General features: G+C 51.4%; 1 protein-coding gene across 1 annotated transcript in view; it reads right to left on the minus strand.

The window, feature by feature from the left end:
• AGBL1 (AGBL carboxypeptidase 1) overlaps positions 1–13,460 on the minus strand; it is a gene marked incomplete at its 3' end in the record, with an annotated part of 374,941 nt that overhangs the window by 331,020 nt on the left and 30,461 nt on the right. Inside the window, exons 2-4 of the mRNA XM_081124548.1 lie at positions 3,912–3,975; positions 2,089–2,235; positions 161–292 (exon numbers count right to left, since the gene is read on the minus strand). Of these exons, the coding sequence (XP_080980674.1) occupies positions 161–292; positions 2,089–2,235; positions 3,912–3,975 (343 nt within the window). The remainder of the gene's footprint in view (positions 1–160; positions 293–2,088; positions 2,236–3,911; positions 3,976–13,460) is intronic.

The following is a 13,460-nucleotide window of genomic DNA, read 5'->3' on the forward strand; positions in this document are numbered from 1 at the left end:
AAGAGATGAAGAAAAGCTTTAGGTTCCTCATGGTTTATCTTTTTGGGACCACACATGTTCTCTGTCCATACCTTCCTTCCAACCACACCCCAAAATGGTTCCCAGGTGTCCTAGCTCAGGTCTGGAAGGCACCCCAGAAAGCCACAGCTGAGTCGCTTACCGCTAGAGGCAAACACACGCAGGGCCCAGAGGCAGTGGAGGAGGTTCTGGCTGTGGGACAGGTTTTTCCTGGCCAGAATCAATGTCACATCAAGTGCTTCCAATTCCAGTGCTTTCTGTCCAAACTTTTTATCTGCAAACACAAACCAATCCATTCAGCTGTGTTGTCCATTCGTTCTGAAGGTTGTGCGACGCGTGGGGGAGAGGAAGGCTAAGGGGAGGGTGGAAAGATCATCGCAGGCACTGAGACTTCTCAGATCTAGTAGAAAATGCTACTGAGCATGTCCCCGTTACAACCAGATGGCTCCGAAAAGCTGATTCAGGCTACACATAGGGCCTATGACTCTTTGATTAACATTTATATGAAGTCTTGTGGGTTGTTTGACTCGCGCCCCCGTAAGTAAGGACGTTTCTGGTTGTCCTCGCACCTGAACCACTGTTCAGTAGGGTGCACATCCCTTCCCTGAAGACAGTTCTAGAGTTAAGGACACTTCAGTTACGTAACATTTAAATACAACGCATAGACCAAGACTGGATTCTTCTTTGAAACATGTCTGTGAAAGACCTTCTGCGAACTTGTGGAGAAACTGAACTGAGTCTAAACTGTTCATTCATTGCTAATTTTGTTAGATTTGTAACCATGGTGTTTTGACCGTATGGGGGGGAAATGTCTTTTTTTCAAAGAAATGCACTTGAAACTTATTTAGGAGCAAAAACGCTATCTATAATTTTCCATAAAATATTTCAAAAGAATATAAATATGTGAAGAAAATACGGCAAAACGTTAACAGCAGTTAGATCTAAGCCACAGGTATCTGAAGCCATCTTTCCATATGGCAGAGAAGTTTATGATAGGAAGTCAGAACGTAATTTAAGAAAATAAAATTTTCTCCCCAGATTTCTCTAAATTATTGATCCATATATCCTGATATTTAGTGTTGCAGGTTGGTCATCATTATTTTAATAATTCATGAATCAGAAGAGAAATACGGAGAGAGTGTCTTTTCTTCTAGGTTCCTGGCTTCCACATGTTTTCTTGTCCTTTCCAAACTGTGATGCCCACTTTGTCATGTTTGTTTTTGCAAATATACAATCACTATTAGATTCATCACAAGTGGGAATGCATAAAACAGAGGGAATATCCTAAACCTGGTTGACCAACATTTTTACCTCTGGACCAAAGGACACCAGCAAAGAGATCAAGACTAAACTCCTATGACCCATCCTCCCCCTCATCAGAAAAAGGGACCCATCTGGCTCCATTCCCAAGCAGGCAGCCTCATTTCTGTTCTGTTCATGTCAGCCCCTGGCCACTTGAGCGTCAACGCCAAGGACTACGCTTCCTTGATGACGGTGCGTTGACGCAATTACGATAATAGTAATATCAAGGTCTAGAACCTGAAAATCTCTTCCCTGACGCATCTCTCCCCTCTTTCTCCTATGAAACCTACGTGACTCTTCTTGGTCGAGCCTCTTCTTGGTCGAGCCTCTTCACGCACATGCTAAGCAGGTGACACACAACACCTCACTTAAACCTTACGGCAGCCCTGGAATTAAGTACTGATACCTCCATTTGTAGATGAAGGCCCAATGGCCCAGAGAGGTTAAGTAACTTGTCCAAGGTCACACAGCTAATAAGTGCTAGGGTCAGATCTGAAACCCAGACCTGACTTCCCAGCTTATATTATTCGTGACGGGGGCATATACATCACGTCTCTTCAGTGTTTTCCTGGAGCTCACTTGGCCCACTCTTTACCTACTTCTCATTGTCTCCTCTGTGGGGCAGGTCCTGCCACCACCACCCAGGCGTCTGGAACCTCCCTTGCTGCGGCTTCCCTGCCCTTTCCCACAAGAGCTTCCGAAATTACTCTCATAATAACAAACTCGGAAGTGCCTTCCAGTCATCTTCAGGTCTGGGGGTGCAGATACCTCGAAGGCCAACTTTGGTGAGCAGCCGGAAGAGGGGCAGGAGGATGTCATAGTCTGGAGACGCTGTCCTGGCCGTGTCCACCAGCGTCTGCAGAAGGGCTTCACTACCACCCTTGCTGATCATGTAGCGAATCCTCCGGTCTGTGCCTGAAGGGGGGAAGCAGAGGGGGGCTGAGCCACAAAAAACCGCTCATTTCCTTGGCGCTAGAGACAGAGCAAGGATGGGCTCATTTCACCCCAGAAACCAAAACTGGTTCTTGAATCCACTTGAGGTAAAGTTAGGCATTAGGTAAGGGGCTGGGGTGGGCGTGGGGTATGAAATGTAAAAATAATAGAATACTTAAGTACCCAGGTGTATTCACCTGTAGCAACTGTAAAAAAATAAAGCCCAGAATCCACTTTCTTAAGGACCTAGTGCATCTCCAAGGTATGTACGTACTCGTGTCTACGTGTATATAACTATGCACACAGGCTTACGTACAATCACTTACTTTAATAGAAGGAATACAGTTTCCTCTGCTATAGGTTTGATTGATCCACAAAAGGGATTGGGATGATTGCTTATCTACTGATGGTGTAAAAGAGAAATTTCAGTAACTCATGAGAGGGAAATATGGAAACAACTGGAGTAATTCTTTGAGAAACAACTGTCCAATTATCTAAGATCGAAAGGGGTGTGGGGCTAGGATGAAACATTTTGATCTTTCTACCTAAGGACAGTTTTGGCCCTGGCTGGCGTGGCTCAGTTGGTTGGGCATTGCCCCGGGCACTGACGGGTTACTGGTTTGATTCTTGGTTAGGGCACATGCCTGGGTTGCGGGCTTGTCAACCGATTGATGTTTCCTCTCACATAGAGGTTTCACTCTCTCTCCCTCTCTCTTCCTTTCTCTCTAAAAATCAATTTTAAAAAAAGAGAGAATAATTTTGAACAGGGACCCTCCCCCACACACACGCACACCTTGTCCCAGGAGAAACTCAAAAGCAGTGATGGTGTTTCAACTTGGAAGGGGCCTGGGTGATTCCCTAGGCCCTGGACAAGTGGCTCCACCTGCAGAGGGTCCCTCCCTCAGGAGTCTGCAGGGAAGTCACCCTGCCATCGGAGGGCAGCACAGCCTACGGGAAAACCTCAGTGCGAACGACCCCTCCTCAGGACACTGTGGCCAGAGGCTCTGTGGCTTCGGGGCGTCGTTCGTTTGGGTTTGGCCTATTTGTGGCCGGCACACACAGAAATGAAAACTGAGGGAATGTTGGAACATCAAAAAAGCTACGTTCTCCGGGACTCTTCGTGTGAAACTGAGCTAACAGAGGCATGCCCGTTAACTCCGTTGATTCCGATGGAGTCAACGCTGTCGTGTTATCTCTGGAAGCCTAATGGTTACCGCGCTGCGAGGCCCAGCTCCTGCCTCCTAGTCCCGTCTCTAGTCCCACAGGTTAGGGAGCTGCCGACACCTGGCTCTGCAACGGGCCACAGGAGGGGAGCAGAGGGAGGAGAGAGGTCAAACCGCCGAGAGCAACGCCCTCTAAGAGCTGCAGGCACCCACAGGTCCTTGGCCTCGCGGATAACACACCACAGAATAAAAACCCGTAGTCTAAATCTTCCTAAGTTTGGGTCACCGTAGGGTGAGTGACAAGAACGAAGAGCCCAAAGTTTACACCAGGACTGATTAACCTCCGTAAAAACAAACCAACAACAAATGGGCTGATGGTTCTGTCTCACAGAAAACTTGAGCTGGTACGAACCCCAGGCCACCGAGTCCTGGGCGACACCGCAGCGCCCTGCCCCGCGTCCACCGTGCGGGGGGACGACAGCGAGGCCCACTCACCGACGGAAAGCAGGTCCCCGAGGATCTGGAGGATGGTCAGGATGGACGCCCTGTCGGAGGAGCTCTGCAACGAGAACACAAGCATCTTTTACTCAAGACGCGGAAGGTGGGAGGCTGCGTGGTCGGGGGTGCACGTGGAAATGGCAGGGCTGTGTGCTTCCTCCCTGCCGCCGAGGAAGACGTCCTGCAAGAAAAAAAATGCCCAAAGGGGTGCTCCCGAAACAATGACAGCGAGGGGCCCACTGGGGTAAGGGGCTCTGTTTCCGTATTTCGCCTTCGGAGACCCTCCCTGAGGACCCAATTCTGCAGTAGTAAGAAGGGGAAAAGAGTAAGTATTGATGATTGACACAGATACAGCAAGGAAAGGGGGCTGTGGCCCAAAATGATATAACTCTGCTGTTATTTCAGGACGTGTGGATTATTTTTAAGTGCAGGGCAGAGAGCAGAAACAGAAACCCACCCGAAAAGCTTCCCTGGCTGGTAGGGACGAATTTTTATTTCGGCAAGAGAAACGAAGGGAGGTGCCAAACCTCACGATGTAGACGTCCTATGGGGTCCCTGCAACGCTGGGCACACCACCCCTTGTTACCCAGAAGAGAGCACTGCAGTTCAGAGACGGAGGACGCGTAGAGTCCCTGAGGAGACCCACACAGCAAAGCCCGAAGTGCAGCCCAGGCCGGCAGTCTCCGCGCTGTAATATGCTAACTTTATTATTATTGTTTTTTTAGATCTAAAGAACTTACACATCTACTAGTTGCAAACTTGTCCCTTAAACACTATCTCCTCGGTTCCTCCACCCTTCAGCCCCCGGTAGCCACCATTCTACTCTGGTTTTAGAAGGTCAGCTTTTTTAGATTCCACATAGAACTGAGAGCATACAGTATTTGTCTTTCTCTGTTGGACTTACGTCACCTAGCATAACGCCCTCAAGTTCCACTTAGGTTGTCACAAATGGCAGGATTTCCTTCTTTCTCCCGGCTGAACAATATTCCTGTATGTGTGTGGACGTGTGTGCGTGTGTGTGTGTTGGGGGGGGGGCGTGGATGTGGATGTGTGTGTGTGTTCTTTATCCATTCATTTGTGATGTGACTTAGGTCACTTCCACATCTTGGCTTTTGTGTAAAATGTTGCTATGCACATGGGTATGTGGGTATCTCTTCAAGACACTGATTTCAGTTCCTTTGGATAGAGGCCCAGGAGTCCTGTGTTACACCACCCACAAAACTTAGCTCAAAATGGTTCAAAGGCTTAAATGTAAGACCTGAAACCATGAAATTCCTAAACTCCTAGAAGAAATCATAGGGGAAAATATCCAGACTTTAGTCTTGGCAAAGATTTCTTGGGTAAGATACCAAAAGCACAGGCCGAAATAATAACAACAATTAAAAATTACATTAAAGCAAAGAGCTTCTGCACAGCAAAAGAAACAAGCAATAAATGAAAAAGGCAACCTACAGAATGGGAGGAAATATTTGTAAACCGTATATCTGATAAGGTACTAATATTCAGAATATATTTACAACCCATTAGCTAGAAAGCAAATAATCCAATTTTTAAAATAGGCAAAGGACCTGAATAGACATTTCTTCAAGGAAGGCGTACAAACAGCCAATAGCCACATGAAAAGATGCTCAACATCACATCACTTATCATCAGGGAAATGCAAATCAAAACCATGAGATATCACCTCACCTGTTACGTGGCTTTTATCAGAAAGAGAAAACAAATGTTGGCAAAGATGTTGAGAAAGGGAAACCCATATGCTATTTTTTTAGGTACGTTATTTAAGACAAAGCTTTAATCTTCCCATTAGTAAGTTTCATGCTCCGAATCTGCTTTATGTAACTCAGTAACTCCCCATCACACACAGCTTATACCTCCAGCTTCATTATTCATTACAACAGCCCTTTCCAAAGTCTATGCTTGGCCACATGGAGCTACTTCTATTTTCTACTCAAACCATGCAGCTTCTAGCCTCTGTGCCCTTGATCATGCCATTCCTGAAGCCTGCTCAATGCAGCTCATCCTTCAAGTGCTAGTGGTTCCTGGAAGATTCCCATCCCACCCGCAAGCTGGGTCTGGGGGTCTCCTGCCTCCACATCACTCCGGGCTCAGCTCTAACAGCACACTTACCACGTGGCATTGGCATCAGGGCGCATTATTACCTCCCACTCCACCTGCACTCAATATGAGTGTTTAAAGAAAGGACACTACCTGCCCAGAGAGAGCATCCGATTCCACAGGTGAAGGGCTCGGTCCTACCCGACTGCCCCCCCGCCCCCAGGCTGCAGACTCCAGTCCCAGCCGCAGGGTGTAATCAGCACTTCACACCAGCCGGCTGCCAATTAAAGGCTCTCACCACCACCTCATCAGGTTCAATTAATTTGCTAGAGCAACTCACAGAACTCAGAGAAACATGTCACTTACTAGGTTAGCAGTTTCCCCTAAAAGGATGTAACTCAGGAACAGGCAGACGGAAGAGCCGCGCAGGGCAGAGCAGGTGGGAAGGAGCGCGGAGCCCCCAAGCCCTCCCGGGGCGCCGTCCCCACGCCTCCAGGCCTTCACCCACCCAGGAGCTCTCTGGACCCTGGCCTTCGGGGTTCTTAAGGCGGCTCCCTTACAGTAGCCCCCCGTTTTCCACGGGGGATAAGTTTCAAGACCCCCAGTTGACGCCTAAAACTGTGGGTAAAACGGAACCCTATGCATACTATTCTTCCATACATACTTATGATAAAGTTTAATTTATAAGGTAGGCGCAGTAAGAGATTAACAACAATAACTGATAAAATAAAACAATTATAACAATATACTGTAATAAGTTACGCAAATGTGTTATCTCAAAATCTTACTTCACCTACAGGAGAGTCGTTCTTACCATAGGCCTCAGCAGCCTCCGCTCACGGATTTTTTTTCTGTCCCTATTAAGTGGAGCATTTTCAGGTTTTCGCTTAAAGGACGCCCTCCCTGGCTTGTCTTGCACGTTATCCGAAGGGCCAGCTTGGCTACCCCGGCGCTTTGAGGCCGTTATTGAGTGAAAACAGCATTACGCCCCCACAGCCCGGAGCGGCCTCCGTAGTCACCTCAGGGCCCAGGCGGCTCCTGCTATGTACCGCGGGGAGCGTGTCTACGTGGCGTGGAGACGCGCGCGGCGCGGAGACGCACACGGCGTGGAGACGCCGGGGAGAGGGAGCGTCAGGACGTCACGGCCGGACCTAGCGGATCGCGCGAGATTTCATCACGCTGCTCAGAATGGCTCGCAGTTTAAAACTTATGAATTGTTTATTTCTGATATTTTCCACTTAATATTTTCAAAGTGGGGTTGAAAACGCGGAAAGCAAAACCGCAAATAAGCGGACACAACTGTCCGTGGTCCGTGGGCTCAACCTCCGGGCTCCAGGCTCTCGCCCTCCCCGTGGGCAGGGGAGGGAGACGGGGTTCCAGCCCTGTAGCCACAGCCTTGGTGACCCTGGAAACCAGCCCCCATCCCTGGGCGTGTCCAGAAGCCACCTCACTAACATAACAAAAGACACCGTTACTAGCTCTCAGGTTTAGGAGCTGGTGTCAGAAGCTGGGGAGAAGAAATATACCTATTTCTTATTATAAATCATAATAATACCATAGCAGGACTCCGGCCCTTTGAAATGGGACCCAAAGACGCCTCAAAGGAGAAAGCCAAGTCCCTGGAATGATGTCCCCTGATCAACACTGATGTTTCTGGGCCCACCTCCAGCTCTCCCCAAAACCGCACTTCTTTCTGAGAAGGGAGAAGGGGTCAGAAGATAAAAGCAAGGCTGAGCAACGTTGCGTAACTTGTAAAATGCCAGATGCATTAGCTAACGAATATAATGCATTCGCTGATTATGAAATATGAGCACAGAAAAGGAAGAGATAAGGAATGGAGAGATGAGAAAGGGGAAAGATAAAAAGAAAAATCAGTAAAGTAGAAACTGATTAAAGGGGGGGAGCATCGACCTAGGATCCAGGAGGTCAGGGTTTGATTCCCGGTCAGGGCACAGGCCCGGGTTGCGGGCTCGATCCCCAGCCGGGGGCGTGCAGGAGGCAGCCGATCAATGACTCTCATTATTGATGTTTCTCTCTCCCTCCCCTTCCTCTCTCTGAAATCAATAAAAAACAAATTTTAAATAAATTAAGTAAATAAATAAAAAGAGGGAAGAGATCCAGGTTGAATTTCCTCTCATTTCATTAGTCATGCCCTCATCCCACAGACATTCATTGGAAACCGTCCCTGTTCCAGTCACCAGGCCAGGCAGTCAAGACACGACTTGACCGAACCCCATCGGCCCTCCTGGGGCTCGGGCCTGGCTGAGGTGAGCACCTGGGGCACAGGGAGGACCCGGGCAAGGTAAGCACTGATGCTGGTGAACTGAGACACCAAGCAGAACCAAGCCCGGGGTAGGAGTGGGGGTGGGGGCGTGATCCAGCCGAGCCGGAGCCCCGTGTGCCCAGAGGAAAGCGGGGCAGAGCCCGGCGGCCCCAGGGGCTGAACCTGCCTCCAGCACGACCGGAGCGCATGCAGCAGTCAGTGAAGGCAACTGCAGGTTTCTGAGGGCGATCCGATTCATCTCCGCGGCCTCGTCTCCTAGAGATGATCCATATGTTTTATTATATTGATTTCTCAAGTTAAGGAGCTGCCTGCTTTATTACGATGGCCACTGAAACTCCCTGAGAACGGGCGTTGTCTCAGATGCTTCTACGGCACCTGTCCGAAGGAGGGACAGAGCTGGGCACGTATAACACCCTAGGCCACCCGCCTGCACTGGCTGAGACCCCGGGGCGCGGGGAGGTGGCACCCACCCACGGCCGCTCCTCGGCATCTGCTCTCAGGCTCCGGGCAGCAGCGGGCAGTCAGTCTCACCGCACTGTCCCCCGCCCGGGCCTGGTCCCCAGACCGTGCCCGCTAAGCCTTTCTCCCGCTCACGCGAGGGGCTTCGAGGTGAGCTGGAGCTCAGGTCAGAGTAAGGACCCCTGGGAAGTCTGCGGAGAGACCCCAGAAAAGAGTTTTCCCCAGAATTTAAAAAAAAAGAAAACATTAAAAACAAAGCAAAAAAAAAAAAAAAAACCTCTGTAAACACGCCGAGTGAAATAAGACGGAAAGAAGTCAACCACCATGCGACTTCACTCCTGTGTGGCACGTGAAACGGGAATAAACTGAAAGCAGCAAAGGAACACACGTGACGAACAGAAACTCACAGGCGCAGACAAGGGCCCGGTGGTCGCCGGAGGGAAGGGGGCTGGTAAACGGGGTCACACAGGTGGCCAGGGAAGAAGATTTGACCCTGGAGGGTGAGTACACCAGGCAGGGTGGGGGGATGGGTTACGGAACTGTACCCTTGAAACCTGCACAATCTTACTCACCAACGCCACCCCGAAACGTGGAGCAAAATTTTTAAAAGCTCTCTTTCCCATTTTCGGACGCTGCTGCCTCAAGGACATAATCCTGGGTCGCTGGTGACGTCGTTAAGCCACTGAACCAAGTCTGTGGAACCCCCTACCGTGGACTTCCACGTAAGTGAGACGATAAACATCCTCACTTACAAAAACCTACTTTTATTTGGGACGGAATTTCGACGGGATGGAGAAAGGAGGGAATTTCACGCCTCCACGGGCCTCCTGCCCAAGCGCGGTGGTCTGAATAAACGGGAAAGAAATTCATTTCACAAGCTACGGGGCCAGCCCACCCAGGGCATCCTGCCGACCACGGACACTGAGGGTCGGTGTCGGCACATGGATGTCGAGCTCTCCGCCTGGAGCCTGGATGGATCCGCTCAATATTGTTTTTCCTTAAGCAGAAATTATGGCCATCAGTGGAGGTAACAAAAAGGCTCCACAAAATCTCGGCTGGCGTTAATTTATGCACTGCTATGTTTACCAATAAATATTTCACACTATTTAGACGAGTAACAACGCGGTTATCTCACCCACAGTAATAATAAACGAGCAATTAGAGAAGGCAGGATGCGACGGGCCTCGATTTTCCTTTAACGATCCTTGTAAATGAATCATTGAGTAAATCCCCTGTTGTCTAAGACTTTCCTCCAAAAAAAAAAAAAAAAAAAAATAGATCTGCCAAGTTTTCAGGGAGAGGCAGGCGGCCGGAAGAACAAACAGTGTCTCTCGCAGTCTGTGGGGCTTTGAAATGCAATTTTCTCCAATAGTGTTTCGAATCTGTTGCTCCCTTGCTTTGAAATTTTCTGTCTCTCTGTGGCCTTCCTCCTGACTCATCATGACGGCCTGTCAGCAAGACGACACATCCCTCGGCCTTCGGAGGCTCATCTCCAGCCCCCCCCCCCCGCCCACGCCCACGCCCACGCCCACGCCAAGCAGGCGGCCACACAGGGCCAGCTGCCCCGCCCCAGGCTCACAGGGCCCCTGTGCCCTCAGAGCTCTGCTCAGGCTGCGGCCACTGCGGGGGACGGCTGCCCTCCCTTCCTCCCTCTCCCTCCCTCCTCCTTCCTCCTTCCTCCTCCCTCCCTCCCTCCCCCTTCCTCCTTCCTCCTTCCTCCCTCCTCCCTCCCTCCTTCCTCCTCCCTCCCTTCCTCCTTCCTCCCTCCTCCCTCCCTCCTTCCTCCTCCCTCCTTCCTCCTTCCTCCTTCCTCCCTCCTTCCTCCTCCCTCCCTTCCTCCTCCTCCTCCCTCCCTCCTTCCTCCCTTCCCTCCTTCCTCCCTCCTTCCTCCTTCCTTCCTTCCTCCTCCCTCCCTCCTCCCTCCCTCCTTCCTCCTTCCTCCTTCCTCCCTCCTTCCTCCTCCCTCCCTCCCTCCTCCCTCCCTCCTTCCTCCTTCCTTCCTTCCTCCTCCCTCCCTCCTCCCTCCCTCCTTCCTTCCTCCTCCTCCCTCCTCCCTCCCTCCTTCCTTCCTCCTTCCTTCCCTCCTCCCTCCCTCCTTCCTCCTTCCTTCCTTCCTCCTCCCTCCCTCCTCCCTCCCTCCTTCCTTCCTCCTCCCTCCCTCCTCCCTCCCTCCTTCCTCTTCCTCCTTCCTCCTCCCTCCCTCCTCTCCTCCTTCCTTCCTTCCTCCTCCCTCCCTCCTCCCCTCCCTCCTTCCTCCTCCCTCCCTCCTCCCTCCCTCCTTCCTTCCTCCTTCCTTCCTCCTCCCTCCCTCCTTCCTCCTCCCTCCCTCCCTCCTCCCTCCCTCCTTCCTCCCTCCCTCCTTCCTCCTCCCTCCCTTCCTCCTTCCTCCCTCCTTCCTTCCTCCTCCCTTCCTCCTTCCTCCCTCCTTCCTTCCTCCTCCCTCCCTCCTTCCTCCCTCCTTCCTCCCTCCTTCCTCCCTCCTCCCTCCCTCCTTCCTCCTTCCTTCCTCCTCCCTTCCTTCCTCCTCCCTCCCTCCTCCCTTCCTCCTTCCTCCCTCCTTCCTTCCTCCTTCCTCCCTCCTCCCTCCCTCCTTCTTCCTTCCTTCCTCCTTCCTCCCTTCCTCCTCCCTCCCTCCTTCCTCCCTCCTTCCTTCCTCCTTCCTTCCTCCTTCCTCCCTCCTTCCTTCCTCCTTCCTTCCTCCTTCCTCCTTCCTTCCTTCCTCCTTCCTCCTCCCTTCCTTCCTTCCTCCTTCCTTCCTCCTTCCTCCTCCCTTCCTCCTCCCTCCCTCCTCCCTTCCTCCTTCCTCCCTCCTCCCTTCCTCCTTCCTTCCTCCTTCCTCCCTCCTCCCTCCCTCCTCCCTCCTCCCTCCCTCCTTCCTCACTCCTTCCTCCCTCCTTCCTTCCTCCTTCCTTCCTCCTTCCTCCTTCCTCCTTCCTCCCTCTTTCCTTCCTCCTTCCTTCCTCCCTCCTTCCTCCCTCTTTCCTTCCTCCTTCCTTCCTCCCTCCCTTCCTTCCTTCCTTCCTTCCTCCTTCCTCCTCCCTCCTTCCTTCCTTCCTTCCTTCCTCCTTCCTTCCTCCCTCTTTCCTTCCTCCTCCTCCTTCCTCCTTCCTCCTCCCTCCTTCCTCCCTCCCTTCCTTCCTATGAAACCTACTATATTTCAATTCCAGGCTCAAACTCCCTTTCTGTATAGCTTGCCCAGCTAACCTGCCTTCCTGGCACCCATTGCCCAAAACTGCCACGTGTCTACACCCCCTGGGCACTGCAACTCCAGGGGGCACCGCTCACAAAGACTAAGCCTGAGCGCAGCCCCTGAAGCGGTGCAGTGGCCTGGCCTCTCTAAGGGCAGAATTCTGTGGCCTCCGTGTGATTTCCTACAACCCGCTCCGTGCAGACCTTTATTCAAAGCCTTACCAGACCCTGGTTATTTTCTTACCTCCCTGCCCTGGTTGTCCATTGCAGGGGAACAAACTACCCCAATGTTGAATGGCTTAAAACAACAGCCTTTTATTTTTTTATTTTTTTAAAATATCTTTATTGATTTCAGAGAGAGGAAGGGAGAGGGAGAGAGAGAAACATCAGTGATGAGAGAGTCATTGATCCGCTGCCTCCTGCACACTCCTGACTGGGAATCGAACCCTGATCACCTGGATCCTAGGTGGACGCTCAACTGCTGAGCCACGCCAGGCTGGGAAAAACAACAACCTTTTAAATGATACCTCTTGGTTTTGTGGGTAGGGAATCGGGCAGGTCTTGGCCAAGACATCCTTCTAATTTCCTTGGTGCCAGCTAAGGTCACCAGGGGCATTCGGCAGGCACACAGGCCGGCTGGTCTGGAGGGTCCCGCATGGTTTCACTCGCATGGCTGGCACCTTGGCAGGCTTTGATGACAAGATATACCTCAAAGTGTATCCCAGCGAGAGCCACGCACGACGTTAATAAATAGGGGACATCAGTGTCATCACAGACAACGTGCAGGAAGGCGGCCCAACCCAACGAAACAAGGGACAAAGAATCCACCCACACCCCGTTTTGTGTAACACCCCTGATACGTGAAACAAAGCGCTGCCACTCTGCTCCTCTGTCCCCACGGACTGAACGAACAGGCCCGTGAAATTCTAGGTCTCTAAAGAATACGTGAGACTCTCTCCCAAATTCATGAGCCAAGAGCACAGGACACAGCTCACAGCCCAAGAAAACCGTGCTGCCAAAAATGCATTTGTTCCCCTAGTCACGCAGTTGGAACACTCAGCGGGGGTGGTCCCTTGGTTAGGGGACAGGCATTATTAACCTGGGAGCCGGCGATAAACGACAGGAGGGAGCGCTAATCAGAAACTTCAGTTACTAGAGGATGGTCCCGATGCCGAGAGCGACGACCGGCGGCTCTTTGTCGTCACACAAGAGGATCCAGGCAGAAGCGGCCTTATTACAAATTTAGTCCAGGTAGAAGGAACCGCCTCCCGTCGAGGTTGAAATGAACTCAAAAGGAAGGGGCGTATTAAAGAGCAGGGACGGAGTTACCCACGAAGGAAAGGAAATGAGATTCGTTTCAACAGGACGGAGGTTGGGTGGAAATAAGAAAGTCTGCCGTCGCTGCGCAAACTGGGCGGTGGGAGCCGTGGCCGTGGCCGTGGCCGTGGCCGTGCCTAACGAACGGTGACAAACCTTAAGTAGGTCTGAAGGCCCTCGGGGGTACCTCTTCCTGGATCCATTTTCCACCCAGATCATGATGTTCCCAATTTGGCAGA

The sequence above is a fragment of the Miniopterus schreibersii genome (genome assembly GCF_964146895.1).
Source record: "Miniopterus schreibersii genome assembly, chromosome: 22".
In the NCBI taxonomy this organism is placed as follows: Eukaryota; Metazoa; Chordata; class Mammalia; order Chiroptera; family Miniopteridae; genus Miniopterus; species Miniopterus schreibersii.